Source organism: Podarcis muralis, chromosome 6 (genome assembly GCF_964188315.1).
Source record: "Podarcis muralis chromosome 6, rPodMur119.hap1.1, whole genome shotgun sequence".
Classification (NCBI taxonomy): domain Eukaryota; kingdom Metazoa; phylum Chordata; class Lepidosauria; order Squamata; family Lacertidae; genus Podarcis; species Podarcis muralis.
This window is the reverse complement of record NC_135660.1, coordinates 38,100,071-38,126,070: the sequence shown is the minus strand read 5'-3', so window position 1 is coordinate 38,126,070 and position 26,000 is coordinate 38,100,071. Positions and strand designations below refer to the sequence as shown.

The 26,000-nt window shown below is 41.8% G+C and overlaps 3 protein-coding genes across 16 annotated transcripts in view; 2 read left to right on the top strand and 1 right to left on the bottom strand.

Moving 5' to 3' along the window:
* The window catches only part of TRPM2 (transient receptor potential cation channel subfamily M member 2), a 48,383-nt gene extending 32,157 nt beyond the window's left edge, over positions 1 to 16,226 (bottom strand). For 2 of the 13 annotated variants that reach the window (XM_077930007.1, XM_077930014.1), the window contains exons 1-9: positions 15,972 to 16,222; positions 10,719 to 10,782; positions 8,281 to 8,588; positions 7,932 to 8,017; positions 6,206 to 6,374; positions 4,538 to 4,718; positions 3,245 to 3,408; positions 2,320 to 2,500; positions 156 to 217 (exon numbers count right to left, since the gene is read on the bottom strand). In XM_077930007.1, the coding sequence (XP_077786133.1) occupies positions 156 to 217; positions 2,320 to 2,500; positions 3,245 to 3,408; positions 4,538 to 4,718; positions 6,206 to 6,374; positions 7,932 to 8,017; positions 8,281 to 8,475 (1,038 nt within the window). In that variant the 5' untranslated portion in view covers positions 8,476 to 8,588; positions 10,719 to 10,782; positions 15,972 to 16,222. Of the gene's footprint in view, positions 1 to 155; positions 218 to 2,319; positions 2,501 to 3,244; positions 3,409 to 4,537; positions 4,719 to 6,205; positions 6,375 to 7,931; positions 8,018 to 8,280; positions 8,589 to 10,651; positions 10,924 to 15,971 lie in introns of those variants that run through there. The other 11 variants (XM_077930008.1, XM_077930012.1, XM_077930010.1 and 8 more) reach the window with 10 other exon arrangements.
* LOC114597707 (endothelial protein C receptor-like) overlaps positions 1 to 26,000 on the top strand; it is a 222,794-nt gene that overhangs the window by 140,218 nt on the left and 56,576 nt on the right. The window lies entirely within an intron of this gene.
* CFAP410 (cilia and flagella associated protein 410) lies at positions 16,356 to 24,683 on the top strand. Of its 2 annotated transcripts, none has more exons than XM_077930019.1 (7): positions 16,356 to 16,574; positions 17,417 to 17,435; positions 18,568 to 18,614; positions 20,941 to 21,200; positions 21,427 to 21,601; positions 22,480 to 22,576; positions 23,701 to 24,683. In XM_077930019.1, exons 1-7 carry the CDS (start codon positions 16,384 to 16,386, stop codon positions 23,827 to 23,829), a joined length of 918 nt encoding a protein of 305 aa, XP_077786145.1. In that variant the 5' UTR covers positions 16,356 to 16,383; the 3' UTR covers positions 23,830 to 24,683. The 2 variants fall into 2 exon arrangements, with proteins under 2 accessions (XP_077786145.1, XP_028586709.2); XM_028730876.2 differs by having other exon boundaries at positions 16,362 to 16,574; positions 20,941 to 21,170.

Sequence of the window (26,000 nt, the reverse complement as noted above, 5' to 3'; positions counted from 1 at the left end):
GCAATGTCACACAGACACCACAAAAGTGGTTACTATGTGATTGAGGCACACTGTGCTCTGAGAGAGAAATATCCAGGTGTTAACAATTTCTGAATTCTCCAACACTCTGCTTCTTTTCCCATAATTAGTTGCCCTGATGCATGTAGAGTACTTACATCAAGAGTCCCAGGGCCACCCTCGAGTACTACACAAACGATTGGTATTTTAATGGCAACTCCTGTAAGGAAATAAAGGCTCAGTCAGTCCCATGTGCAGAAAGCTAGTTATTCTTTCCCTTCTTGCTGATGCCCATTGGCAGTTACCTTTGAATCCAGTTAAAATGAACAATATTTATCTCAAATAACAAGAGCAATCATTAATAGCAGCTACATAATTAACATTTCTAATGATGATGAACAAACACAACCATCATCACACAAATAAGCCAGCGTTAAGCCACCATTGGTTACTTACTCACTATGGTATCAGTTGTTTGCCGCTTGCAGTCAGTCCCTTTGCTTATTTTGTTTAAATGATTTTTAGGGGAAAGTATCAGGGCAACATACAATAGGAGTGATAAAAGGCCAATATACAATCCTCTTAATAACAGGATACAGCAACAGCAGAAAACTTGTGCAAAAACATATTTGTATTTTTTTTTGTTTGTTATGAAAACCTCCACCTCCTCTTATACTTTGCAGCTCTTGTTTTATTGCTCATATAGAAAATAAAACCATGTCAAATTGTAAAGTCAGAGTCTGGTTGGGATTCACCCCAGTAACATGAATATGAGTCAGCATGGCTGCCGCAAACCACAACTTTACCTACTACCCTTCCGAGACAACACCCTTAGCACTTTTCCATTTCTGCCTAATGGTCAGCAACAAGCATAAACTTGTACTTTGGAGTTTGTTTGTTTGTTTGTTTGTTTTCCTAAAAGCGGGTAGTATATAAATTTTAATAAAATAAATAAATACAATATTTGAATTTATACTCACAAACATAATTTGGCTCACTTAGCAAACTGCTCCCTGGAGGGCAGTTCATCACAACTGCCAGTATGTATGCTTATGCCAGCAGCTTCTCCAGTGCAAAGCCATTGTCTCATCCTGTTACCTTAGCTAATCAGACTTTGATATAAAACCATCTGAGTAGGAATTCCATTTGGGTTTTCATGGATATCAGCTGAGGTAGACCTGAGAGGCATACATTGCCGCTGGGAATCCCATTGTTTTACTCAAGTTCTTCATGGAGGTCATTTTCTCATTGATTATTGAGACCTGAGAATCCCTTAGAATTGATATATCTCAATGACACATGTATTTTTTAGACCAGGTCTTTATAATTCCTCAATTTCTGGTGACTATTCGTTTTCTTCCACCTTCCTCAGTTCTCTCTTCAGGTCCAACTGTCACCAACTTCTTTTTCCCACTTGCCCTTTCCCATCATTCTGTGCCCCTCCCTTCACTTGCCCTGCATTCTACCATGTCACAAGTCTAGCCATTTATGCTGTCACAACTAAGAACATAGGAGCTGCCTTAGACAAAGTCAGACCATCAAGCTCACAACTGTACATTGACCAACAACAGCATTCAGACTTTCTTCAGAAAACAATCATTCCCACTTTTATCTGGAGATGTCAAGGATTGAACATGGGACCTTTAGAACGCAAAGCATGTGCTGAGCAATATCACTTGACAACATCTTGGCATCAAAAACACTGAACTAGTATATTCAAGACTGCAGTACCAAATGGAAGAAATTGCATACCACTGGAAGCAACATCCAAATCTAAAGAAAAACTGTTCTTCCCTCCCATCTCTAACAACAGTGCCCCTATTATATGGATGTTGATCCCAGGATTCAAGTCATTTGGCACTTTACCTTAGCAAATAATGTCCTGATATTTCAATGTCCTGATATTTCATGGTCTCTCCACTCTAAACCTGACATCATCAAGGCCTAATGCAGAAGCCTACAAAGAGGGAACCTTTGGTCTTCCAGGTGTTGATGGGCTTAAAACCTATATTGAACCTATTCCTGTAAATGTAATGCGTTTCAACTGTTTTTAATTCTGAATTTTAAATAACTGAAACCCACCCAGGGGCCTATAATGAAGGGCGGGTAATCAATTTAACACCAACCAACATGGCTATTGGCCATGTTGAATGGAGCTGATGGGAGCTGAAGTCCAACAGAATCTGAAACAAGTTCTTCATCATTGGCCTGGCTGACATAAATGAATTCCAAGCTAAACAAGCCTTAGAGGAGGGAAGGGCTCAGACTGCACATCAGATTTTTATCAGTAATGAGATACCCTGTATACTGCATCACAATTACCTTCTTTCACCTTCGTTTGCTCCGAAATGAACTTCTCAAGTCTGGTCCTCAAGGGGATCTCCACACCATATTTCCCATGTGTCCCATCATCCACTAGGATGAAGTGTGAGTGATTACTGTCCAGGCAAGAGAGGTTCCCTTGAGTCTCCTCATCCAGGACATATTCAGCTGGGAAGCTACCCTGTAAACATCCAGGGGTTGGGGGGGGGGAAGTGGTCAGAAACCAACAAAGGACTTAATTATTGGGGCTCTAACTCTTCCTTGGGTTTGCATAACATGCTTCACTAAAATCTTCCTGTAGAGGAATGCCTTATCTTTAGAAAATGTGGCATGTTTTTTGAAAGTGGGCATGTTGAGGTCTTTTTCTAGTACCAAAACAAACACTACAAATGGTGCTTACTTTTCTTAGAGTTTGGTGAGGTAGTAGTAGGATCTGCAGGGTGTTAGAACACAAAACTTTCCACTCCCCAATAAATGGTACTTGTATATGATTGGTCTATATTTATAATGCAGTACCATTATAACGAATTGTACTTGTATATGATTGGTTTGCATTTATAACTTATAACTTATTGCTCATCCTTCTTCATCTGTCATCAAAGTCTTAACAAAACAAAAAACAAAAACTTCTTTTTGCAGTGCACATGTGATCCTATACACCTGTTAATTTCACCTGTTTCCTTCCTTTTCTTTTTTCAGCAGAAGCTTAAATGCAAATTGGATTAAGTATATTGGGGGGGGGGGGAGAGAGAAATTATATGGATATACCTGCACGCTATTTTAGGAACAGTAAGCACGTATGTATATGAAATATAGCTATATTTTCATCAGGATAGAACAGCAAAAATGACATTAAATATGACATGTATGGGACTGAGCTGTAAGCATCCTATTCTTCTAGTAGCACAGCCTGAAAATGGCTCACCATAGGGCAGATGAGGCTACTCCGGTTGTGTACTGTCCCCCATGTTGCAATGCCAATGGTGATAATCTCTCCTTTATAGTTGCTGCTCATGCTGAAGTCCCGTACTGCTTCTCCAACTTGCTTCATCACGCCAGCATGAGAACCACCAGTGATGATCCAGGCACCTGGGAAACAAAAAACATGAGTGGATTAAGGCCAGCTACTTCATTTCTGAATCTTTGTTCAGGATTAGGGAGCAATACTTCATTTATTTTTTTTAATAATAATAATAACAACCCTGCCAGCCATTTAGTCTGGTGGAGTTGAGTGTTTGTTCCCCACTGCTATGAAGTCTTTTTACTGGCTCTTATTTTAGCTTTCTGATCTACTTTTGTTGGGAATTTTATTTTAGGTTTTATTACTTCTTAATGATTGAAAACCACCTCAGGGGTCCATCTGATTCTTAATGATTGAAAGAAGAGGTCAAAATAGTGTTATCAAATTAGGGATTGGGCTGGGTGGTCTCTTTGTGTCCCTTCCAACTTTAGGTTTCTATAGTTGTTAGAAGAGGCTGCTAAAATGGTCACACTGGTTAAGATACATTTTGCACAGCAAAACCCCCATTTTAAACAATGGAGATTAGCTTAGGGCTACCATACATCTGGCATTTGTCCATCGAAAATGGTGTGGTGTCCAGGCGGAATTTTTAGAAAGCAGCTGAAAAGTCTGGAAAATCCCGGGTGTATGGCAGAAGTGTTGGGGTTTTTTTGGTGATTTTCCTAAAAACTTCAATTTATTTATTTACAAAAAACAGCTCAACAACTTTTGTGTCTAGATTTTCACTTTTTGAAATATGACAATCCTAGCTATTGGCTCTTAATGGCAAACTTTATCAATGGCTAGCAAAAATCTGAATGATATTTCCATAGCACACATCCCTCCACATAGCAGCTTGAGGCAGACAGAATCAGACAAAAAGGACGGATTTTGAACTTCTGGACCTCTAAAGGTGCTGCAAGACTTGATGTGGATGCGGTGAACTTTGGTGGGGGTGTCAGTTGGAATACCTGATGCTGTATCTCCACCGAAGTGCAACTTGTATATTTGTGAATAAATACAAATATTACAAAACACCAGTATGCTTCCAGTGATTTATTTCCATATGAAACGAAACCTGAGTAGGTGCTGCTTCCTTGTAACCCTCTTACCATCTGGAGAAGTGAGGGAGCAGATAACAATATTACATAAAGAAACAGAGAAACAATACAGGAATGTGTCCTTTATTGGTGGCTTTGGAGCAGGATTCTGCCTTACCTGTTGTCTGCGCTACTTTAACAAGCCCTCTCCGGAATATGTTTTTCAGTCTCAGCTTCATGTTGAAGTTTTTAGCTCCTCCTGTCACAGATATTAAGAGGTTGGGTATATCAAGTCCCCAGTGCTGCGTCATCAGCTGGTAAATTACGCTTGGGGGGGTATTAGAGGAGACACGCACAAACTGCAACAGGAGAATAAAGCAAATAAAGCACAGATTGTATGAGAAAGCTATTCTCTGATCCTAGCAACTATGGCCAATATCGTAAGAGTTCCAGGCTCTCCACAGGCCCTCCCATTTAATTCAAGCATCCAAGGAGTCTTGTGAATCAGAAACATATTCTCAAAGCTTTGTGTCTGAGTGGAATAGGAAGTCACAAAGACAATGTAGAGAATATCTTCTGTGACTTGGGGGGGGAGGCAGAAATCAATTTCAAGCTACAAAGGGTTCTTTTTCACTCAGAGACAACTCTTCTTATTGTTCCACTTATTATTTATTAGAGAATATAAACCACTTGATAAAAATCTCCAAGCAATGCACATAAAAATTATCAGTGTAGCACTGATAAATTCAGCAAATATTAAAAACAAGTGTACATGAATAAATTATGTGTCTGGCTAGGCTTGCTAAAATAAAGAAGTTTTTATCAGACATCTAAAATAGTACAGTACCTGCCTAATGTTAATAATTCCCAGTATCTATGCTATGCAAGCTCTATTTCTGGACATTTTGGGAGCTGGGAAAAACAACACATAATCGCGGGCTGTTGAAACAGGTGCACTAACTGTGTTCCCCTCCCCACCCCACTCTGTAAGTTGAAGGGTGACAGGAAATAAATGTTCTGCCTAATGTAGGGAGCCTCCACATGCAGAAGCAGGCTCCCCACTCCTGACAGCTGCTCCCCTTATCACAAAAAACACTATTCAGATGAAATGCTCCATGATGAATCTACATGAACAGGGCTGCACCTACTGGTACCTCCACCCAATGTCTCACACACCAGCTTGCCTCAGCCTGAGGTTCACGCACTCAGAATAAACATCTGCAGTGAGCGAACATTTGCATGCACAGCTTCCTCTCTGCATACATTCAAGCTATATATGCAGAGATCAGGCACAGATGATGAATGACACTGGGGGTGAGACTACCTTTTAGGGGGTTGTTTCAGATATTGATTCAGTGCATAAGCATATCAACTGAATGGGACTAAATTGTCACCTTCAATACTGTCAAGATTATAATTTTGTAATGAGACACATGCAGTTGGTCTTGCCTGCATGGCTGTGGGATTATTAACAAAAACATTAATACCCTGCTCATCTGGCTGGGTTGCCCTAGCCATGAAGAGTCATAGCAACAAAGTAGGATATATTCATTGCATAGGGGCTAGCTCGGAGCCCCCATAACATTTAAAGGATACCTAGTAGGTTAGAATCCCAGAGTATGAGTAGTGTCTTACTTTTCATTCTTGCCCTTGCAGCCTGAACACTTAATTAATTGGCAGGTGTTTTTTTAACCCACTTCCCTTACAAGCTTTATAAGCAATGCTCTCTTCTTAGCTTCCAAATCTTACTAGAAATCCTTATGGCCTACACAACTTTCAGCTGCTATGAATGTTAACCACTCATGTTGAAATAGTAGGCTCCAGTCCCTTGCATGTGCTAACTCACCTTCCCTGTTTTCTGCCCCACGGTTGTGAAGCTGAGATCCCCAAAAGCATCTGTTGGCACTTCCTGGACGTGTCTTCTGGGATCCCATTCTTTCCCCTGAAACATGGCAGGCTTTATGGCCTCCTCCAAGTGCTGCTCCCTGAGATAGCCACACTCACACACTACTTTCCTGGGGGGAAATAAAACACCACCATTGAATCTAAGAAGCTACTTGGTAGCCCTTTCAGAGCAGCCTGCTGGATCCACAATAAAACAGAGGGTTATACTTATAGCAAATCATGAAATGACTATTAATTGGCTTTGCTAGAGTTGTCAAATTTCTTACAGGACAGAGCTTCTATGGCTTTAATCATTGTGCAATGGAATAAATTTTGGTGCACTCAAGCTGTACTGTTCTTCATAAGCAACACTAAGTTCAGATACGAGATGGTGGCCTGTGGATGGTTTCATTATATAGTTTGTACTGGACTTACTTGAATCCGAGACCTGCGTGGAGCAATAGGTTTTCCATTGGTCTTGTATTCTTGTTGGAGACAAATAATAATAAAAAAATTATAGCTTCCTGACTGGTGGATCTTCTAAGCTAGGCATAGGCAAACTTCGGACCTCCAGATGTTTTGGCCTTCAACTCCCATGATCCCTAGGTAACAGGACCATTGGGTCAGGGATGACTGGAATTGTAGTCCAAAACATCTCGAAGGCCAAAGGTTGCCTATGTCTGTTCTAAGCCTTCCATGACAGTGGAGCATAGGGTCTCCAGGTCTCACCATTCCATAATTCACAATTCAATGCATTTCCTTTCTCAAAATTTTGGATTCCTCCTGTGGCACCTTAAAGACTAGCACATGCACTGAGGCATAAGCTTTCATTAGATCCATCTGTTTTGTGTACTGAGCATATGATGATAACTGCTCAAAAATCTTGTTCATGCTGGATTTCAGTCCACCCGTTAGTAGACAAAGTATTGATCTCCAAACATCACTATTTTAGAGCATTTGCTAGCACATGCTAGCAGCTGAATTTCGTCCATACTAGCAAATGCACATGATCAGCTTTGCTGGGGGTGACTTTTGCCTCAACTACTTCCCACAACCTGGCCAGGTGACATGAATAGGTCCACAGGTGTTAAAAGGATGACAATTCCATCCTCTAAATACAACTCAAGATAGCTTTTTTGCATGAAAATTTACAGTGCAATCCTATACATGCCTACTCAGAAGTACTCAGAAGTCCCACTGAGTTCAGTAGAGCTTATCCTTAGGTAAGTGCATATAGGATTACAGCCCTAATTGTTTTAAATTGGCTCCTAGGACAAACATAATATATGTCTGTTTTTCTTCTGAATTTGTCATAACAGCATTCATAGCAAGACACACATGAAGCATGAGAGAAGCTCAAATGCTCTTAAGCTCAATTGAAAACAATTTACACAGCATAGTTCTTTTACTGAGTTTGAATTTTAAAATTTTGGGTTTTATTTTAAATGTAAATTTTATTTACCGTAATTTTTCTATAAACATCTATCAATGTGAGCTATCATAAGCAAAGAAAATTACAATGAATCAAATTCTAAGTAATTATCTTCTATACAGAGCAAATTTTGATATATCAAACAATTTCAACAATTTCAACAGGAAACTGAGGCCCTTCCTGACCATTGATAGGAATAAAGGTTGAAGCCAGAGTTAGAAGTGTATGAAGTAAGAAGTGAAAACAAGGCACTTACCCAGAATCTGACATTTGGGAACCTTCAATAAAATAGACACATTCTTTTTTCCGTATGTTTTCAGGGATCCATGTGCTGAGATTTTCCTGTGATATTGGGAACAGAGCAGTCAACAAAAAGTAGCAGATAAAAAATAAAATGCTACAAAAAAAAGTGCTAATTTGCATCATTTGTATAAAATTCATTTTTGCACAATGCGGAATTTGGGGTCTTTTAAGGGACATAGTTCAACTTGTAGCCAAGCTATCCCTTTAAGATGGGGTTATTTTTTCGCTTCAACTTGAACTCATGATTTCCACCCCATGTTAGTTTACTCCTCTAATGTATGACTTCTTTTTATTTAACTTACCTTTTCATTGGCACCAGAGTTAAAGTGAGCCCTCTTCTTGTTCTTACTAAAGGCGCTGTTACTTCGTCTGAGATTAGGGACCACATCAAGGTCATAGTAGCTCCTAGGATACACAGGATAGCCATCTCCTTCATCAGGGCAGACCTTATTCAGATCTGTAGGGAGTGTTCTGATTCGCCTGCCTGGCCCAGCCATGGCTATATTTCTCAGGTCACTCACTGATGCTGTTCAGACTTCAAACACAATTGGAAAAGGATCCCTCAAAACCATCACCTCAGAGATAGTGGAATTCAACAGGAGTGCACTACCTGCATTTTGGAAACACCAAAATGGATCTGCTGACTGAAGCACTTCCATCATTTTCTCATATTTCAATTTAAGTATTATGGTGAATTTGCTAGATTCCCCTATGTTCAGATAGTACCACAACACTGAGGTTATGACTAGTATTCAAGGTACGCAAATATATTTTAAGTACTAACATGCTGAAAAAGCACTGAGCTACAGGGATGACTGTCGTCCTGTTAATTGAGCAACAGCAGGGGAAAGTCTTAAAAACACAAAAAGAGCCTTGCTGGACCAGGCCAAAGGCCCATCTAGTCTAGCATCCTGTTCTCACCGTGGTCAACCAGGTGCTTATTTCTAGTTAGACTAGATCCCCCTGACTGATGCTGCTTATTTGTAGACAAGACAAATGTAAAAGTAAAATATAGAATAATCTTAATACTTTCTGCATCTTCCACTATATCATAACGCCCTAACCATAGCTGTCAACTTTCCCCCTTTTTAAAGGGAAATTCCCTCATTCTGAATAGAATTCCTCGCAAGAAAAGGGAAAAGTTGACAGCCTAACACAGGGGTAGGGAATCTGTGGCCCTCCAGCAGTGGCTAGACTATAGCTCCCATCATCCTGGACCATTGGCTATGTTGGCTGGGGTGGATGAGAGTTAGAGTCCAACAACATCTGGAAGGCCACACAGGCTTCCCATTTCTGTCCTAATGTTTTATGGGAATCATGGCAAAATCTGTTTGGTCAATAATTCTTTCTCACATACTTTCCAGTATCCAATCCAGTTTTCTGCTCTTGTCTGCACTGAAAGAAATTTCTGCTATGCAGCAGAGAAACCCACCTTTATTGGATACATTATTAGTCTTCTACCCAGGCATCTTAGGTACCAATGTTTAAGGAGTAACTGGTACACAAGGTGGTATAAGGTGACATGGAGACCCAAAGTCTTTAATAATGGCAAATCCTTATATCTGTTACTAGATGTAATGTCTTTTCCATAAGAAAAGGCACAGCAGTTGTTCTCGCATTAAGGCTGCAATTCTGAGCATACTTTCAAGGCAGCAAGCCCATCTGAATTCAGTGAGACTTCCAACATGCTTAGAATTGTGCTGTATTCCTACTGCAAGCAGTGCCTCTCTACACACCACCCTGATCTCTCTTTAGTTGGGAAATATTTGAGAAATTTTAGACAAAAACATACAAATGGGCAAACTATGGTAAGTCTCTTCATTTATATGAGTTATCTACATTTTCTGGCTCTAATACTGCATCTTAAACTGTTTTCTTAAGATTAGTAATTCAATTATCCCCCCCCCCTTTTTTTAATTCACTTAAGGAAACATCTGAAACAACACGGATTATGCCACTAGAGACTAAAGACCTCAGGTGGTTTTTATGATGCTTCAAATATTTCTAGCAAAGGGAAGGTGGAGATATAATTGGGAATGGTGTAACCAGCAAAGTTCACATCAGCTGAGAGCCCAATAAAAAATATCAGCATGTGCTCTAGTACTGATTGCACTTCTGTCACAGCAGCTTCCTAAAAATGTCATTCTAACTCCAAAAATCAAAAACACATTTTTCTAGCTCTGGATAGTCTCATAAATAGTCTCGCTGTAAGCACTTTGCTTAAGTTTTCCTATAGGCATAAACTACAATCCTATGCACACTTATTTAGGAGTAAGAAACATTGAATCCACATACTTCTGAATAAATACACATTAGCTAATGAGGTACAGCTTGAAAGAAGAAAATACAAAGCATCAACTCATCCATGCATGCACATACAGTTAATATCTCTATGCACATAAGCATCCAGTTCCGTGTGCATTGCACAAAGCGATCTCAGACTGTTTAAAATGCATCAAGGATTTCTCCTGACCTTGCAGTGCAGAGTCTTTCAGTCCAGTCAGTAGAATTACTAAGCAATTTCTGCAGAGACTGTTTTATCCATCTCTAAATGTGCAAAGCATCACTTAGGTGCAAATTCCCAGCCTTTGCTACTTCAGCCCCCCTCCCCCCATTTTAAAGGTTCTTAGAATTTGCAACGAAAAGCCACACACACAAACAGCTTGTCTCTACCTTTCCTGCAGCAGCATCCCGATCCCACTCCTACTCATGTACTTCCTGCCAGACACGAGGGACATACCTCTGTCTCATGCTGCAAGCTGGTCACTTTATGGCTGGAGAAAGAGGAAGCCTTTCTGAAGTGACTGCAGTTAAGAGGAGGAGACAGATCAAGGGTTGGCAGCTTGCCAACAAATCACACTGCAGAAAGAAACTGTCCCCAGCCCCGCTCAAGAGCTTGGGACAGGAAGACAAATCCAGAGTTTGCTAGACTGTGTGGTGTAGAGTCACACATCTGTCTTGAACAATTGTAGAGAAAGCAGTCTAGTTTTTGAACAGTCCCATTGAGGAGCGTCCCCAAATGAGCAATACAAATGATGGGGCGAAAGTCAAATTGCTTTTTGATGCATGTTCCAATGTGGCTACTAGTCCACATGTATCAGAAACAAATAATGCCCCAATAACTTAAGAAGATGCCTCTGGGGTCTGATCTGCATACAGTATGGATGCAGTATACTCGACTGCAATTAGCCGACTCTCCTTCCTGCTAGTGTTATGGTGACATTCTTGTAAAAATAGGCTAACAATTCCCCAGAGTGAATAACTACATTTAGCTCACAATATTCCATATAATCAGGATAAAATACACTAAATTGTTTGGGGGGAGAGCCAAGGAATGGCCCAAGGTAGTAGGCCTGCATTAAAATTTTAGAGACTGTGCCTACACGCAAGCACAACAGTCCAGCCTTATAGATACTACTGCATGTACTGCGCTAGCAGTACATGCTTCCAGCTGCCATAATATTTGTTGGATCCTTTGTAGTAAAAGCAAGGGTCAAAATTCACTCACCAATTCATGGGTCCTCCCTTTACCTATTGATAAATAGCTGCCCCCAAAATAATGTTGTGGGTGGAGAAAATCACTTCTAGTGGAGATTATTTATAAAAATATCTGTGAGCAATGCAATTAAAAGCAGAAGTCCTTATTTTAGCTTTCCATGTACACATGCAAAACCATTTTAAATAAATTATTTAAAGGTGGGAATAAGAGCCAAAATGGGAAAAGTTCTAAAAAGATAAGACTCCCTTCCTACACACACACACACACACACACACACACACACACACTATTATCATTGATATAATGATAATTGAAAATGACATTGCATTGCATAAAGCATTACTGTATTTTAATGGAGATATCGTAATAGTCACCTATCTCACAAAGTACTAGTTACCAAAGCAGCAAAATAAGTGACAGGCTGAGCCAGAATGTTGTCCCCAATATGATAGTTTTCTACTTAAAATTATTTTTTAACATGGGAAAGCATTCTATTCACCTTTAATCTCATCTAGTACTGTCTATTAAACCACCTCTTTATTCTAGCACCTTATTAATACATCTGCTGCACATGCAGACTCATGATGCTTAGGCCAGTGATCCTTAAAGTATTTCCTTTGATCATTACTTCTCCAAGCTCTCAGGCAAAGGTATTTAACTATCTTGCTATCTCAGATGCAGGTATTATAACTGGAGATTCTTGTTAATAAACCAGTAGTTTAATACATATGTAGCATAAGCTCTAGCACAGGGTTAGCTCATGTGATCCCCTCCATTTCTAAGTTTTATACTACAACTCTCATCACCATTCTATTCTCATATGCTATTTTAGGCTGCATCAGAAGTGCAGTGTCCAGATGAACAGAAGTAAGAAGTATTCTGCCTCGGTCAGACCCCACCTGGAATACTGTGTTTACTTCTGGGCACCACAATTGAAGAAGGTATTGACAAGGTGGAACATGTGCAGAGGAGGGCAACCAAGATGATCAAGGATCTGGAAACCAAGCCTTATGATAAATGGTTGAAGGAGTTGGGTATGTTTAGCATGGTAAAGAGGAGTCAGGGAGGAAATATGATGGCTATCTTCAAATATCTAAAGAACCGTCACATGGAATATGGAGCAAGCTTGTTTTCTCTTGCTTTGGAGGGTAGGACACAAACCAATGGCTTCAAGTTACAAAAAAGGAGATTGCAACTAAACTTCAGGAAGAACTTTCTGACATTAAGAGCTGTTTGACAGTGGAATGGACTCCCTCAGGAGGTGGTAGACTCTCCTTCCTTGGAGGTTTTAAAGCAGAGGTTGGATGGCCATCTGTCATGGATGCATTAGTTGAGATTCCTGCATTGCAGGGGGTTGGTCAAGATGACCCTCAGGATCCCTTCAATTCTAGGATTCTATTATCACCGACCATTGGTCATGCTGGCTCAGTCAGATGGGAGCTATGGCCCACAACAGGCACCACATTGGCTATTCCTGATTTAGCTGCTTCTTTTCTCAGCCAACTTAGATGCCCTCCACCCCACTATATGGCTGGCATCGTGCTGTCTACAATATAACCACTGAGGTCCTGATCCAAGTCTATTTAGGCAAGTATGTCTAAAGCTCTAATGAGCTTAGAAGGTGCCCCTGAGTGCCCATGAATAGGAGTGCTTTTCAAGTTTTTACAGCTCTGTGAAAGGAAAAACCAACAGGCAATTATGTAAAAAATTACTTTAGAAAAGATGGAAAGTACATTAATCTCAGACATCAAGGTCACCAAACAGCTTCTAGGATATATGCTGAAGAAATATGAAAGGTGCTCTGGTGACTGAGATAAAGGGTGGTTAGAGACAAGCATCTTTTTCCATCCACACTGTAGTATAAATGCCAAGTTGTCACTTATTTGTTGCACAAGCTCTAGACATCTTTCCTCAAGGAAGTGTATCCTTTTATGGATTTTTGTTAACCTACATACAGTACCACCATATCATAACAGCCCTCAAGGTGGTTGCCAACAGTTAAAATATAAGAAGTGAGATAAAACAGTAAATACACCAATAAATAAAACACAGTAAAGTTTATAAATCAGTGCAAATGACACAAGCAACAAGAAGAAGACCACAAGAATGGAAGCCCAGCTGCATTCAGGTACTACATAATTAAGCACCATAAAAAAGCATAATTAGGCATTTTATGGTAATGGATAGTTTAGTTGCCTCCCTTAAAGTCCATAGAAAGGACACCAAGGGCCATATGACCAGATCACAACAGGGGACAAAGTTCACAAACACAAAAGTTGATTCTCAAGTATGCCAAGTCCTGACAATTTCTGACTTTATGGGGTTTTTTAAAAAAATCAGAACTTTTATTTGTGTGCCCAGAAGTTTAACTGTAGCCAGTACAAGTGTACTTGTGTAATATTGTATCAGTCAACAACAAATAGAAAACTCTTGCTATGAGGCTACAGATGACAGCAAATAATAAAAATAAATAAACTCAGCAGCTGCAAATTGTCCAAAGTAAAACTTCTGAGCAGTGGCAACTCCAGTAAGAGTGAAATTTGTTGTGGGAAATGATCTATAATGAAATTAAAAAAGTTCTGAAGAGAACCTTTATTAAAAAACCAGAAGCCTTTCTCTTGGGCATGGTGGGCCAAATGGTGCCAAAGAAGGATAGGACATTTTTTATGTATGCCACAACAGCAGCAAGAATTCTTCTAGCAAAGTATTGGAAGACGCAAGATCTACCCACGTTGGAAGAATGGCAGACGAAGGTGATTGATTATATGGGACTGGCAGAGATGACTGGCAGAATTCGAGACCGGGGGAAAGAGGCGGTGGATGAAGATTGGAACAAATTCAAAGTTTATCTTAAAAACTGTTGTAATCTGGAAAATTAGGGGCTCAGGGTAATAAGAGATAAAGAACTACAGTTGTATTAATAACTTATGGAAGTTAAATTTATGAAATATAAACAAGTTTATTACGAAAGGGTTGCTGAAAAATCTTGAAACAAGAATGCAGAAAAGGGGTGGTACGGGGAAGTCGATTTTGTGTTTGTTTATGTTTTTGCTTTGTTTCTTTTTTACTTATGGAAAACTAATAAAAATTTATTCAAAAAAAAAAAAAAAAGAAAACTCTTGCTATGAGGCTACAGATGACAGCAAATAATAAAAATAAATAAACTCAGCAGCTGCAAATTGTCCAAAGTAAAACTTCTGAGTAGTGGCAACTCCAGTAAGAGTGAAATTTGTTGTGGTAATTAATCTAGAGATTACCAGATCATGGCTAATTCTGGCAAAATCCCAATTCTTTAGGAGAGAGTACAAAAGACTAGGAACAGTTACAAGCTGCAACTATGGTCTTCAGGAAAGTATGATCCCATCTATAATATTTAAGTCTTGTTAGTTACCAAGTTATAATTCTCTCCATCTTGTTTTAAATTTGTCCATCCTCACTCAGCTACTGCATTTCCCCAAAACTCATTTGTTCCATTCTTGTGAATATATTTTACCTTGCATTTTATATATATACGCCATTTATCAATTGCTAATGAGTGGTGTGGGTGATGTAGTTGCCTAGGTAATCATGGGCATCTGCGGCCCATGTTATTAAGACACACAGATACAGTGAAAAACAAGGTATTGTTGTTGTTTAAATTTACATACCACCCTTCACCTGAAGATCACAAGGCAGTTTACAACATGAAAACACAAAATACATAATAAACTAGCAAAAACAAAACAAAGCTCCCAGACACATAACGTTGTAACTCAAAAGTTTGTTTTGTTTGTTTTTATTTATTTAGAAACTTTTTAAATTTGCATAGTTCTTTCTGAAGACTGGATGTTGCACTAGCACCAATGGAGCCAATTGCAAAGTAAATTTATTTTACCAGGATTAATATACAGAGGTGCCTTGGTTTTCAAACATCTCCGTTGACAAATGTTTCGGAACTCAATGGCCGAAAACCCAGAAGCAAATGCTTCCATTTTCGAATGCGCCTCGGAAGTCAAATAGCTTTCGCTGAGTGTTTCTTAATTAAATTTGCAGACCGCCCTTTGCACCTCAGTTTTCAAACATTTCAGAACTTAAACAGATTACTTTCGAAAACCGAGGTGCCACTGCTTAATCATCAAAACCTCTGAGTAAAGGGTACAGGATAGGCATGTAATGGCTAGAATTTTTGTGTGCCTGACGGATCTACAAACTGAGCCCGAACAGTATATTTCAAACAGTTTTAGTGCAATGTTCCTCACTCAAGTATAACTGTTTATGAAGTCTAGCTTTATTTGTTGGATATTATTGTTCCTGCCCAGATTATTTTAGGTATAGACTCAGACTGACAAGCTTTGCCCTGGGCGGGTTGCAATGTCTCAGCCTAGTCTACCTTCCAGGGTCGCTGTGAGGATAAAATTGGAGTGGAAGAAACAGCATGTGCTACTTTTAGTTCCTTAGAGGAAATACAAGATAGAAGCAAAACTCATAAAAACTAGTTTCAATATACATACATACCACCTTAACCCACACCGGGGTCAAACATACAAACCGCACAGGTCGCTTTAGCATTTCAAAAAAGGGGGGGCCTAAGCTCCATGTATGCTACTTTTGAGGTTCTTGGCTGGAAAAAAACGTAGGAGCGATAATAACAATTAATTTGAGGAACAGGCGAGCGCCGTCAACCGCTGCATTCCTATTTCAGTTGACGCGCACGCGCAGAGCACAACGCCGCCAAAAGGTACTAACGGTCTCCCGGCGACTCCGCCCACTCATCTGACTCCACCCCTCGGGGTCCAGAGCCGCGACTAACTCCGCCCCCTGCAAGTCGTTTGGCTCAGGCTCGCGCCACTGGGTGAAGAGGGCGAGGGGCGGGGCAGGCAATTTAAGCCCCGCCCCGGCCTAGCGTGCCGGCACTGCCGTGAGCGGGATGGAGGCGAAGGCGTCTGCGCCTGCGCCCGGGCCCGCCCTTGGAAACGCGTCGGAAGCTGGCGAGCGGGCCTTGGTGACCCGGCCCGGGAAGGCCGGCGACCCCGCCGCCGCCATGAAACTGACCCGTAAGGTGGTCCTGTCCCGGGCAAAGGCCACCGACCTCAGCGGCGTCCGCAAGCTGAACTGCTGGTACGGGGAGAGAGGCCAGCGCTCACCTGGCGGCGGAGCTGGGAGGGAAGAGCCGCATTGCAAACCGGGGTGGAAGAGGGGTCCGCGGCTGACCGGCTGGGGAACGGAAGATCCGGGAGTTAGAATAATGGCGCCATAGAATTGTGGAGTTGGGAGGGACCCCCGGGATCATCTAGTCCAGCCCTTGCAATGCAGGAATCTCACCACGCGGTCGAAACACAAAATAAAGATGCTAAAACCGGTCCATTCTCCCTCCCCTCCCCTGTTGTGCGGCTGCACCTGATAGGGTTGCTACAGTTTCCTCCTGGCCAGTGTCTCTTTTGGCAGCATACCTGGCACAAATCAACAGGTGTTTTGCCCCCAGCAGATACAGCCTTGGGGAAAGCTTGGCTAGCAAAATGACTTCCTGGAAGTTGGAGTCCAACAGCAACATCTGGAGGACGCATACCTGATTGCTTGCACTGTTTTCAGTCATCCAGTGTCTGGCTGCTCTTCCATTGGGACGTTTGCAACATCCCTGCATAGTATCCCCATATGTGCATAGCAAATTCTCCACTGGTTTCGGATTGTGTGGAGAGGTGCTCATGCACATATAATTGTAGACGAGGTGCAGAAATACATGTGTACAGATATATGTGTACACAGGGGCTGAGGAAGAGCTTGTCATTGCAGTGCCACTCGACACACTTCCATTAAATGCAGAGGAGAGGCAGAATGCTTGTAAAGGCCTTTAAGTGTGTCTCTTTCACAAGTGGCTTTCCTTTGCTTGCTATAAATACTGTTTCAGCATTTTAAGTGCATGATCTGTTTTACCTATTAAAAAGATTGTTTTTTTCTTTTAGGGGCAGCCGCATCTCAGATGTAAGTGTTGTTCCTAACTTTCTAAAAGAGCAGTGAATTGGCATGGGGTTTGCCGTTGTTGTTTTAAAGGATAGAAGCAGAGAATTTGGATGCCCCTCCCCCTTGTATACCTTACTTGTTGAACAGTCAGTGTATATCAAAATTTTTGCTTTCTGCTTGTCTTCAGAAGCTAATTATAGTGAGAGGATGCATAGAATCCAGTTTTCTCCTGCGTGATTTAGTTATTGGAAAAGGGAAATGCTCCACTCATGGCAAGGTCTTCATATCAATTATAGCACTTGAATTTTCCCAGCAGAGGAAGGAATGGGGTCAGGAGTGGTTCTTAGCCGTTCCTTGTTGAAATCAAACTGAGAGAGAGAGAGAGAGACCAGCTCCAAGGAGGAAGCAAAAGTTAATAACTTGATCCTTTTTGCTTCTTTCTAGAACTATACTTCTATACTAGAAGTATACTAGAAATAAGGAGGTGATGAGGTGGCTTTACAGTAGCTTGGCACAAGTATCAGCAGCCACTATTTCATGCAGGAATTGTCAGTAAGTATGAAACAAAAGAGCTGTCTGGCTTCCTTGAGATGCCGCCTCTCTGTGCTTTGTCTTGGCCTAGCTTTCACGGCCAACTGGGAATTACGGTATTGACATGATGGCTGTAATGGACCCAGAGCCTTCACTGCCTGTACTGATCTCCATTAAGGGATATAGATCATGGGTAGAGTACATGCTTTTGCATTCAGAAGGTTCCAGGCTTGATCCTTGGCGCTTCAACTTAAAATGATTAGTGGCAGGAAAAGATCAGAGCGATCACAGTCTTAAGACCCTAGGAAGCTACTGTTGTCAGAAAAGAGATACTAATCTTTTGTAAGTAATTTGGAAGCAGAGCACCCTGCCTTGACACAGGTGGCCTTTCCAGCCCTGTAGTCCTGGGATTTATTTATTTTTTAAAATATTGGTTGATTCAGAGTTCTTTGGCCTTAAGTTAAATAAATGGTGCAAGAAAAAACCTTACAGTATGAGTGCCTAACATTTCTAACAGGCTTACTGGGTCAGTTAGCAAGCTGCATGCTTCCTCCCTGCCCCACCAACAAGAGACTGCTAAAGTTTGCTAAAACTTCTCTTCTGCTTGATTCTCTTTTTCTAGATTTCTATCTGCCGTGAGCTTCCCAACATTGAGGTGATCACGTTCAGGTATGTGTTGGAGTCTGTTAAAAGGTAATTGTTGGCTTAATAAATCAAGCCAGGGGAAATAAAAATCTCCCTTCTGAGGATGAATAGGACTCTCCCTTGAAAACCTAACCAGTCCAGGCTATTTACCTGCTACCATGTTGAGAATGTGTAGCATTTTGACTCTTTTTCTTCATCTTCTTACCTTGATTGGTTGTTGGGTTGCCTGCCTTCTGCCACATGCTCTTTGTATCTCTTTCATACTTGCCATCAATTCTGCTTGGAACAGATGTTATGAAACTAAATAATGCCCACCTGCCTTCTATATAGTAGAATGTTTTGCTTGTACCACTGTGAATATGAGCACCAGCTTAAAAATAAACTTAGATATATAGGATTTTAGATGTTCAGTACTGTACTAGCTAACAGTAAATAATTCTACGTAGTTTAAATGTGGATTTCCTACATGTGCAGGTAAAAAGAGGGGATAGACTTACATACAACACTATGAACTCTATTATTATTATTATTATTATTTTATTATTTTATTGATTGATTTTATGTACCTGCAGGTCTCAAAGCAGGTGACAGAATAAAATCAAAATATAAAACCACAAAATACATCAAAATAAAACAACAACCCAATAACACCCCCCTAACACACACACACACATTTTATGAGAGCATAGGATTTCAATCAAATCAGCCAAAAGCCTGGTTAACAAGAAATGTTTTTGCCTGGTGCCTAAAGGTATATAATGAAAGTGCTAGGCAATCTTTCCTGGGGAGAGCATTCCACAGACAGGGAGCCACTGCAGAGGAGGCACATTCTCGTGTTGCCACCCTCCGAAACTCTCTAGGAGGAGGCACACAAAGAAGGGCCTTGGAAGATGATCTCAGGGCCCGAATAGGTTTATATGAAAAGAGGCAGTCCTTGAGGTATTGCGGTCCTGAGCTGGTCAAAACCAGCACTTTGAATTGGGCCCTGAAACTAATTGGTAGCCAGTGCAGTCAGACCAGGATCGGTGTAATGCTCAAACTTTCAAAGGTGGCCTGGTCACCAATGGCTACCAAGAATTCCACACAGGCGAGGTGGAGGATGTGTGCAGTGATCTGTTCTTCCTGTGCACTCAGCATAGAAATGCAGCTCCCAGTTCTTCATCTGACAACCCCTCAGCTGGCTAATATTTTTTTTCCAGGCTAGTCAACTCGGGAGGGGGGCTTGGTAAAAAGCCCTATACAGTTTATTTCTAAGCAAATCTGTGCCTTGTACTTGGAGATTGTAAATTAAGATCCATTCTGATCATCTCTTGGATGTGAACATTTACACATGCCCCTGCTGAACATCGGCACTTCATCTTCACCTGATGGCAATAAACAGCTTTAGCCTTCCCAGTTCCAATCAGCCCTTCTTTTCCCTGTCAGTGATGGGCACTCAAGTTTCGTTTGCTTCCTTTTCTGTGAGGGTGGGGCTATGTCAGGTGAAAGCGAAAGGAGCAATACCAGAAAGGAAAACGGAAGGCAAAATTGTGCAGTGTGCGTGTTCCTATATTCCTTTCTCCCACTTACTTGGGAGAAAGCCTCCTTGAACACAAGAGGGACCTATTATTAGTAAATAGAATTTTGCTATTAACCCTGCAAACTGTTACAGATGCTGACCATAAGAAAGACCCTATGTGGTAATATTTAAAATATATTTGAAAAAGAAGGTGTGTTGTTGTTTTTAGAAGGAAACCATGCAAAATATAGACAGTGTGATAAAGAGATGCAAGACTTGGTTGTAAGAAAGTTGTGGACAGCCCTGAGATCTATGGATGAAGAGTGGTATACAAATTTAATAAATGAATAAAACTAAATAAAACAGTAATATAAACAATACTGTCTATAGTTGTAAATTAGCATGATCTCCAAACCCCTTGTCTATTCTGCTGGAGGGGGTTTGGATGCAGCAGAGGTGTCCCTCCAGCCAGTTCTGCCTGGCTACATCATCTTCGGTCATTGAGGGAGCTCGTGGCATTGGTGGGGAAGCCCCACTGTCAAGGAGCTGCGATCTATTGTAACTGCCCAGATGGTGGGTTGTACCAGCAGGACCTAAGCCAGTGGTAACCAGCAGAAAGGGGGGTGGGAGGGTAGACTTTGAAACAGCACTTGATCTGCTGCATTGTGTGTCAGCCATACTGCTGTCATGAGGCTTCATATGTCCCCCTGCAGAGAGACAGAGCAATGCTGCAGATAATGTGTATTTCTCCTGGGGAATCGCAGTCAGATCATGAGCCTTATGTCATGCAAGCCTGATACAGTTGATAACACTTGCATCTGGTTTCCAGCTTTCCTTTGCTTTCTCCAATAGTGCAAATCACATCTCCAGCCTGGAGCCAATGAACCAGTGCCAGAACTTAACGGAGCTTTATCTCAGGAGGAACAATATTGCAAGCCTCCTTGAGCTGTTCCACCTGAAGAAGCTGCCCCGCCTGAGAATCCTCTGGCTCTCTGAGAACCCTTGCTGTGGTCCTGATCCTCATCGCTATCGGATGACGGTGCTGCGCAACCTTCCAAATCTCCAGAAGCTTGACAATCGGAGTGTGTATTACGGCAAATTGCCCTGCCTCTGTTGGTGTTTTGCATTTGCTGATTTAAACTTCTCTTAAGTCTACATGCCGTAAAATGTGGTGGTGGTAGAATCCTACCATTGGGGATCCCATTTTCTTAATACTACCCACATGGGAAACCCCTTGCAAGTAAAGAACTAGCCCACAAGGGCTCCTTGTGCCAGCCTTAGAGCACTGAGCTCATCTAACAAAAATGCTCCCTCTGTTTTTTTTCCTGATATTTGCAGTGGTGACAGAGGAAGAACTGTCCCATTCCCTGCTGGAAGGGGAAGAGATAACGTCACCCCCGGCCAAATTGGACGTGGAAAACTTCTGCCAAAACTCCACCACTGAATCCAGTGTAACGGAGTCTACAGCAGAGAATGAAAATGAAGTCATGAACTTCACCTTGGAGGAGACAAAGTGAGAAGGGCTCTATTTCTTGCTGGTGGGATTTCTTTATTGTGACTTTATTAATACACAAAGGGGGGTGGGGGGTGGAGAACTGTGCCTCTCCCGATACAATATCTTTAATGTCATTGTACCATATAGAACAATGAAATTGAAAAATCTACATAAGACATTCAAAACCCCCTAAAAACTCTGAAACCCCATTTTAAAATACAATATACTCCTATAGAGAATCCTTATACTGCGTTTAAAACCAGAATTGCATTTGGGTAGAAACTGTTTCTCAGGCAGCTTGTCCTGGTCTTTATGACCCTATACCTTCTTCCAAAAGGCAGAAGCTGAAAGAGATCATTTCCAGGGTGCGTACTATCCTGCGCTATCTCTGCAGCTTTCTTATGGCACCTGACAGCATAGATTGATCTAAGGTGGGAAGAGTGCACCCAATTATTCTCCAGTCTTTACAACCCTGGACAGCATTGTTTTTTCCCTGGCCGTGCAGCTCCCCAAACCACACACACAGACCATAAGTTAATACACTCTCCACAGTACAATGGTATGTTGTTGAATTCCATTTCCCATCAGCCCCAGCTAGCATGGTCTGTCATCAGGGATGATGAGAGATGAAACGCAACAACATATCAAGGACCACAGATTCCCCATCCCTGCTAGAGAATGTCCGCCTCAACACAGAGATTCTCCCTCTTCCTGTGTAAATTCACAGTGTGTTATTGTGTGGGACGCCAAGAGCTCATGTCTTGAAATGCTCTTGTGATTTGATCTCTTGTGTCCAGCAGGAGCAGCTACGCTCTGCCATTTCCGATAGCACTGGTGGGTGCTTCCATATGGCTGCTTTACTTATTTCCTTTTTCTCTTCCTTTTATCCTGCCCAGTAAAATCCGTGAGCAGCTTGGGATGAAGCCTGTTGCTCCGAGGGAGAAGTTTGTCTCCTTGTGCCCTAGGCAGATGGAGGGGAACCGAAAGAAACGGGTGCGTGTGAGAACCTTTTCCTACTCTCAGTACTTCTCTGTGTGTTTTGTGCGTGATGCGCTTTGCCACTGCTTTGATCTAAGCCCTGCTGTGGCGCTCAAGTCAGGAACAGCTTGGTCCTGTTTCTTTGGAATGCTGCAGGTTCCTATAGGGTAAACTGGATATGTGTGAATAATTTGCTGTGCCTGTGCAGCAGCATGTGGCATGAGGGAGAGCTACCCTCACGACACTGGGGCCATTGCTGAAAACCTGGATGGGGATGGGGCATGGTGGTGGTGAAGTCAGAACTGTGCAGTTGCAGGAGCTTCGGTTGGATGGCACTGCTCCCATACAACCCTGATTTTGTTACCACCCCATAAAGGGAAGCCGCAGCAGTGCCAGTGTCCGGAGGGCAGCTCCACCTCACTATGCTGCTGCTGCTGAGTAGTAGGAAGGAGTTGCGATCGCTCTCTCCCCTGGTAAAGCAGATCTTGGCTACAGGGAAGAAGCTGCTGGCCGGCCTTGCTTCCTCATCCCATGGTTAATTCTAAGTAAGTGATCTGCCCTTGCAGTCTGGGAGGGGAAGGGCAGATTCATATCATATCATATAACTGGAAGACTCTCAAAAGGTAGCCTGTTCTGACTCATGCATTAATTGACCTCATCCTGAGGTATTTTGCCATAAGCAGCAGTAAACCAAGTGCCCCTGTTGAAAGATGCCTGGTCTTGTGGTGTTGTCCTGCAGATGGGATGGCATTGTTTTCAAGAGTAGTCGTTGCTGCAGATTATAAGCAAGGGAGTTCTGCCGCGTGTTTGGGCTTCTCAAAGGCATCTTGCTGGCCACTGTGAAAACCGTTTGTTGATCAAGACGAGCCTTTGCTCTGATCCATGTTTGTGTAAGAAAATTGAGAGGGCAAAGTATGGTCAATAATAATAATAATTTATTATTTATACCCTGCTCATCTGGCTGGGTTTCCCCAGCCACTCTGGGTAGCTCCCAACCAAATATTAAAAACACAATACAGCATTAAACATTAAAAACTTCCCTAAGCAGGTCAAGTACTAGTAGAGACTAGACTTTACCAAAGTAGTGAATTTCCTGATCCATTTTTGATCCCTTTGTCTTGTGTGTCCTGGGTTAACAGAACAACATCCTCAATGCCATCATGATGCTCCTAGAAGAGCTTGATTCAGATGGACTAGAAGTTGTCCATCAAACAACTGGGAACAAGCTCCAAGCCTTGCAGAAGAAGGAACTCCATGAGGACCGATAGCGAATCTGAGGCAGCTGTTTCGTGGATCAGTGGAACTAGCATCACCAGCCCTGGCTGCTCCATCCCTGTGCTGTTGGGCTTAGTCTGGGGATGTGCTACTGAACCCAGGAAGAAACGTCATACATTCCTTGTGCATCATGCACTCGGACCATGCTCTAAGGCACGCTTTCCTCTGCAATCACAACGTGTGTGCCTGCATCTATGCAACTGCTACCCAGCAACCTGCAAAAGCCTTTGACAGTGGGGGCAAACAAGTGTACACCGAATTACAGCAAGTAGTTGTCACATGGGAAAAGGGGTCAGCATCTGTGGCCCTGCCTTCTCCTTAGTGCCTCCCCAGTAGAGGAAGAAAATCACTCCTCGTCGTGCTTCAGTTGTGAATCTGTCAGCTGAAGCTGCTGATCTGTTAGCATAGTCTTAATACTGGAACACAAATCCCTATGATGCCGCCATCCTCCTGCAGTCAGGAGCTTCTGATCCTTGATCTCAAGGACTGAGACATTTTTTTAAAAAAAAATCATTGAACTTCAAATTTAGTGGCAAACTTCTAGGCTTTCTCTTCACCTTTCCTTCTCTTCTAAATAGTGATTTGGACTTAACAAGAATGTCACATGTAGTCAGAATTCTGGATTTGTATAATGGAACATCTTCTTTCTTACTTGATTAGAATGCGGTCTTGCACCTTTTGGATATTGCCTTGACTTTCTTCTGCCACTTGATTGCTTAATCTACAACAGTAACCTAAAAAAAGAGAAAAAGCAAGTTTACTTAGTTGTTGTGATGGAAGGACCAGGGGAGGTGCGGTTGATGGTATATGGTTCAGGAAGTGTATTAAAGTCTGAATCCAACAACAATACAGACTTTGTCTCTGCTCAATATAGTATCGGCTCCGTTGTGTTTAGTCTGTCAAGCTGCATCTGGTGCACAGCAGCACACTTTAAAGTGGATGCTGCTAAGTAACTTAGAGGTAGTGTGTTCTTACTTGTAATAGGAAGCTCTTAACTACAGTATCTAAGAGAATAATATTTTTTCCTAATAATTCTGGTTACAAATATGTCTCAGCCAAGGGATCTGTTTTCTCTGATTACATATAAAACACAGATCTGATATTTCTACACTCCACCTCTGGATAGATGGCACCAATTGAGAATTGCTTACTTTGTAGTGCTGGTTTTCTCTCTTGCCTTTTTTTCCCTGTTTCTGTGTCCCTTGGAGTGGATGGACGTTACACAGGTACAAGCAAGCTCTGAGTTCTCAGCCTCAGAGGTAGGCCCAAAATGCTACTTTTGGCAAGTCACGGCCACTTTTTCCTACACAAGATGTTATATGTGACATCAGGTGCAGGAAAGTTCAAGCTGTAGTTCCTGAATCTTCCTTTGCAGGCAAAATTCGGCACTTTTTGTTTTTGACACCTTTTTCTCTTCCGCACACCAAATTCAAAAAGCTGTGGCTTTAGAAAGTGCTCCCCGTTCTTCCTCTGCAGTCCTAGGTTGAAGTTACACTCACCTGATACCATATGACAAGTGGGTGTCCACACCCATCTGTCAAACTGACCTGTGAAGGGCTGACCCCTTTGGTTCTCCACCCCTGTCCTAAGCAATAAGACTTGTTTGAAGAAGCAGTAGCAATGACTCTCAGGGCATGGAGAGGGCAGTGTTCACAAGGTTTTAAGCCACGGGTGCCAGCCTCTGAATGGCTCTCAGTTTGATAACGACACAACTAGTAAGGAGCTACTTGTGGAAAAACTGAGCTGAAGGCAAATGTGCTAACCAGCAAAGCCTGAGTAATACTTGCCAGCTGAGTATTCTCTGAGGAATCCGATTTCTCTTTTGAGATCTGTGTTGAGTAGAAATCCAACATCTTGTAAAGGATGTAAGTTCATCACAGGAGAGACCATTTGTGAAGTAATACTGGTTTACCCTAGTGCAAGTATTTCACTGTATTCAAAGGAATGCTTAGCATAATTACGTAATACAATTAGCTGTTAGAAAGCCACTACCAAAACACAACTACCAAAATCATAATGCCCGTGTCATAATCATAACAAATCTATTAGGCGCCCATAGTTGGAATACGGTGTCCAGTTCTGGAGAAATAATATTATAGGGCTGGAAAAAGATGCAGAAAGGGGCAACCAAAATGACCAAGGGACTAGAGCAACTCCCCTATGA

Bases quoted from the DNA above. Each gene is read 5' to 3' on its own strand.
- CFAP410 (XM_077930019.1), top strand. From the start codon at position 16,384: ATGGAGGCGAAGGCGTCTGCGCCTGCGCCCGGGCCCGCCCTTGGAAAC. The intron at 21,602-22,479 runs GTGAGAAGGGCT...TATCCTGCCCAG, and splicing joins TTCACCTTGGAGGAGACAAA to TAAAATCCGTGAGCAGCTTG. The intron at 22,577-23,700 runs GTGCGTGTGAGA...CTGGGTTAACAG, and splicing joins AGGGGAACCGAAAGAAACGG to AACAACATCCTCAATGCCAT.